General features: G+C 50.4%; 1 protein-coding gene across 1 annotated transcript in view; it reads right to left on the bottom strand.

The window, feature by feature from the left end:
- LOC306982762 (opsin-5-like) overlaps positions 1-3688 on the bottom strand; it is a gene marked incomplete at both ends in the record, with an annotated part of 28502 nt that extends 24814 nt beyond the window's left edge. Inside the window, 2 exons of the mRNA XM_079583219.1 lie at positions 366-571; positions 3601-3688. Coding sequence (XP_079439345.1) covers positions 366-571; positions 3601-3688 — 294 coding nt within the window. The remainder of the gene's footprint in view (positions 1-365; positions 572-3600) is intronic.
- Between the last annotated feature and the right edge of the window lie 1370 nt (positions 3689-5058).

Below are 5058 nucleotides of genomic sequence, written 5' to 3'. Positions count from 1 at the left end.
ACCTGGATGTGGAGGGAGTACCTGGATGTGGAGGGAGTACCTGGATGTGGAGGGAGTACCTGGATGTGGAGGGAGTACCTGGATGTGGAGGGAGTACCTGGATGTGGAGGGAGTACCTGGATGTGGAGGGAGTACCTTGGATGTGGAGGGAGTACCTGGATGTGGAGGGAGTACCTTGGATGTGGAGGGAGCACCTGGATGTGGAGGGAGCACCTGGATGTGGAGGGAGTACCTGGATGTGGAGGGAGTACCTGGATGTGGAGGGAGTACCTGGATGTGGAGGGAGCACCTGGATGTGGAGGGAGTACCTGGATGTGGAGGGAGCACCTGGATGTGGAGGGAGCACCTGGATGTGGAGGGAGTACCTGGCAGGTCCAGATGTGGGAGATGAACAGCTGCGTCTGCTGGAACAGGTTGAAGACCTCGAGGATCCCTCTGGAGTACCCGAACACGGCGATGGAGGCGTCGGACACGGCCAGATTCAGGGTCAGGATCTCACTGGGTCCAAGAGTGGTTCTCTGACGCAGCAGCACGAAGAGTACCAGGCTGTTCCCGAACCACGAGAGCCACCCTGAGGACAACAGAGGGAGTAACACGAGAGGCTGTTCCCGAACCACGAGAGCCACCCTGAGGACAACAGAGGGAGTAACACGAGAGGCTGTTCCCGAACCACGAGAGCCACCCTGAGGACAACAGAGGGAGTAACACGAGAGGCTGTTCCAGAACCACGAGAGCCACCCTGAGGACAACAGAGGGAGTAACACGAGAGGCTGTTCCCGAACCACGAGAGCCACCCTGAGGACAACAGAGGGAGTAACACGAGAGGCTGTTCCAGAACCACGAGAGCCACCCTGAGGACAACAGAGGGAGTAACACGAGAGGCTGTTCCAGAACCACGAGAGCCACCCTGAGGACAACAGAGGGAGTAACACGAGAGGCTGTTCCCGAACCACGAGAGCCACCCTGAGGACAACAGAGGGAGTAACACGAGAGGCTGTTCCCGAACCACGAGAGCCACCCTGAGGACAACAGAGGGAGTAACACGAGAGGCTGTTCCCGAACCACGAGAGCCACCCTGAGGACAACAGAGGGAGTAACACGAGAGGCTGTTCCAGAACCACGAGAGCCACCCTGAGGACAACAGAGGGAGTAACACGAGAGGCTGTTCCCGAACCACGAGAGCCACCCTGAGGACAACAGAGGGAGTAACACGAGAGGCTGTTCCCGAACCACGAGAGCCACCCTGAGGACAACAGAGGGAGTAACACGAGAGGCTGTTCCCGAACCACGAGAGCCACCCTGAGGACAACAGAGGGAGTAACACGAGAGGCTGTTCCAGAACCACGAGAGCCACCCTGAGGACAACAGAGGGAGTAACACGAGAGGCTGTTCCAGAACCACGAGAGCCACCCTGAGGACAACAGAGGGAGTAACACGAGAGGCTGTTCCCGAACCACGAGAGCCACCCTGAGGACAACAGAGGGAGTAACACGAGAGGCTGTTCCCGAACCACGAGAGCCACCCTGAGGACAACAGAGGGAGTAACACGAGAGGCTGTTCCAGAACCACGAGAGCCACCCTGAGGACAACAGAGGGAGTAACACGAGAGGCTGTTCCCGAACCACGAGAGCCACCCTGAGGACAACAGAGGGAGTAACACGAGAGCGAACCACAGAGAGGGGAGGAGTTTACAGAGCCTCTCGAAAGTATTCATACACCTTGAACTTTTGCACATTTTGTCATGTTTACAACCCTAAACATAAAGATTTTATTTAGATTTTTTTACTGAACGTTCACACACAAGTAACAGACGACTGTGAAGTGAAAGCAAAATGATACATGATTCTGTTATTTTTCAAAAAATAGAAAAGTGAAAAGTGGGGCGTGCATAAGTATCATACAGCATTTTCTGAGTGCATTAAATCACCTTTAAAACATTCCTAATGACTCCAGAATGTTCACACCTTGGCCTAACGGTTAAATAGAGGCACCTGTGTGTGATCTACTCTCAGTATAATTACAGCTGTTCTTTCAGGCCCTCAGAGCTGTGGTCACTAAACAACATCATGAAGGTCCAGGAGCACCAGAGAGGTCAGGGATAAAGCTGTGGAGAAGTTTAAAGCAGCATTAAGTTATACAAAGATTTCCCAAGATTTAAACATCTCCCGGAGCAACTGTTCAATCCATCATTCAGAAATGGAAAGAGTAAAGCACCACTGAGAACTTACCAAGACACGGCTGTTCACCTAAACTAACAAACTGAACAAGGAGACACTGGTCAGAAATACAACCAAGTGCCCCAAGATAACTCTGGAGGAGCTGTGAAGTCCTGCCGCTGAGCTGGGGGAATCTGTACATGGGACAACTGTAAGTCGTATCTACACAAATCTGGCCTTCATGGACGAGTGGAAGAAGAAAGACATTATTGAAAGGAGAACATAAGAAATCCTGTTTGAAGTTTGTTAGAAGTCATATGGAGGACACAGCTCCATGTGGAAGAAGGAGCTTTGGTCAGATGAGAGAAACGTTATGTATGGAGCAAACCTGACACTGCTCATGGTCCTGAGTGCACCATCTCCAGTGTCAAATATACGGGGGGGAGCATCATGCTGTGGGGCTGCTTTTCCTCAGCGGGGACTGGGGAGACTGTAAGAATAGTTGTAAAGATGGATGGAGCCAAATATAGAGACATTTTGAAGGAAAACCTGCTGGAGTCACAAGAGAACTGAGGTTAGAATGGCCCAGTCAAAGTCCTGACCTAAATCCTATTGAAAATCTGTGGAAAGATCTGAAAACTGCTGTTCACAAACGTTCTCCTTCTAATGTGACAGAGCTTGAGTTGTTTTGTAAAGAGGAATGGGCTAAAATGTCAGTCTCTACATGAGCTAATCTTGTAGAGTCAGAACCCAAAAGACAAAAGGGGGTTCACAAAGTGTTCATTCATCTGTATGAATACTTATGCACGCCCCACTTTTCACTTTTCTATTTTTTGAAAAATAACAGAATCATGTATCATTTTGCTTTCACTTCACAGTCGTCTGTTACTTGTGTGTGAACGTTCAGTTAAAAAATCTAAATAAAATCTTTATGTTTAGGGTTGTAAACATGACAAAATGTGCACTGTATAAGCAGGAGTATATAGTGAGGAGTACATAGGGAGGAGTACATAGTGAGGAGTATATAGTGAGGAGTATATAGGGAGGAGTATATAGTGAGGAGTATATAGGGAGGAGTATATAGTGAGGAGTATATAGGGAGGAGTATATAGTGAGGAGTATATAGGGAGGAGTATATAAGCAGGAGTATATAGTGAGGAGTATATAGGGAGGAGTACATAGTGAGGAGTATATAGTGAGGAGTATATAGGGAGGAGTATATAGTGAGGAGTATATAGGGAGGAGTATATAGTGAGGAGTATATAGGGAGGAGTATATAGTGAGGAGTATATAGGGAGGAGTATATAAGCAGGAGTATATAGTGAGGAGTATATAGGGAGGAGTATATAGTGAGGAGTATATAGGGAGGAGTATATAGTGAGGAGTATATAGTGAGGAGTACATAGGGAGGAGTATATAGTGAGGAGTATATAGTGAGGAGTACCCAGCAGCAGCAGGTAGACCCCGATGATGGTCTCCCCCTGGTCGGACAGAGGGAGGTCACGGCTGAAGCTGTTGTTCCTCCAGGACATGGTGGAGGTCAGAGGTCAGAGGAGGATCATGGGAAGTGTAGTCCCCGCCGTGCTGCGATTGGCCGAGGACCTGCAGAGGGGGCGGAGCGTTAACGGTTTCCACGGCGACGGGAGAGTCATGTTTAATGTGATTATGTCTGTGAATGAAGCGCTAACGTGGTAACCATGGCAGCGGGACCTGAACCAGCTTTGTTTACCGTTTCTTTCTGCAGTTTTCCTCATTTCTCTCCTACGTTTTTAGAATGTATTTGTATATTTATGCACCTCTTCTGTTCTGGATGTTTCCTCATGTTTCCCCTCGATGTTTCGTGTCAGACTCTGATCCACATGAAACAAAAACTGTCCAAAGTCCAGCGTCTCCTCAGGTCACATGACTCACGGCTCAGAAAAGTGGAGACTCGTTTATCGGCTCACCTGGGTCTGAGAAGGACACGGCTCAGTCCATCCCCCTGGTCCTGGTCCTGGTCCTGGTCCTGGTCCTGGTCCTGGTCCTGGTCCTGGTCCTGGTCCTGGTCCTGGTCCTGGTTCTTGTCCTGGTCCTGGTCCTGGTCCTGGTCCTGGTCCTGGTTCTTGTCTGACGGTCTGATGATCTGATGATCTGAGGTGAAACGGCGTCTCCGTTTGCGGCGCCTAATCCTTTAAATCCACTCAGAGCAGATTAACAGCAGAGTTCACCTACAGAGCTCCTCAGAGTCAGGGCTCCACAGAGTCAGAGTCAGAGCTCCTCAGAGTCAGAGCTCCTCAGAGTCAGAGCTCCTCAGAGTCAGAGCTCCTCAGAGTCAGAGCTCCTCAGAGTCAGAGTCAGAGCTCCTCAGAGTCAGAGCTCCTCAGAGTCAGAGTCAGAGCTCCTCAGAGTCAGAGTCAGAGCTCCTCAGAGTCAGAGCTCCTCAGAGTCAGAGCTCCTCAGAGTCAGAGCTCCTCAGAGTCAGAGCTCCTCAGAGTCAGAGCTCCTCAGAGTCAGAGCTCCTCAGAGTCAGAGCTCCTCAGAGTCAGAGCTCCTCAGAGTCAGAGCTCCTCAGAGTCAGAGCTCCTCAGAGTCAGAGCTCCACAGAGTCAGAGCTCCACAGAGTCTGAGTCTGGGCTCCTCAGAGTCAGAGCTCCTCAGAGTGAGGAGCTCGAGGAGTTGGAGACTTGTCCACTAGGGGGCATCACGCGCATAAACATTGTGAACACTATAAAACAGAGAAGAAGAGCGGATGGTACAGGCTTTACCCTGCAGGGGTGCAGAATCATATCCGTCTCTAATGTTTTATATCTCATGTCCTGGTCAGACGAAACTCTGCTGAACCGTGTGTCCCCCTACACCCTTCCACTCAGGCCCCCCTACACCCTTCCACTCAGGCCCCCCTACACCCTTCCACTCAGGCCCC

The sequence above is a fragment of the Gobius niger genome (assembly GCF_951799975.1).
Source record: "Gobius niger genome assembly, contig: SCAFFOLD_59, whole genome shotgun sequence".
Taxonomy (NCBI): domain Eukaryota; kingdom Metazoa; phylum Chordata; class Actinopteri; order Gobiiformes; family Gobiidae; genus Gobius; species Gobius niger.
The sequence above is the reverse complement of the archived record's forward strand: the minus strand, read 5'-3'. Positions and strand labels throughout refer to the sequence as shown.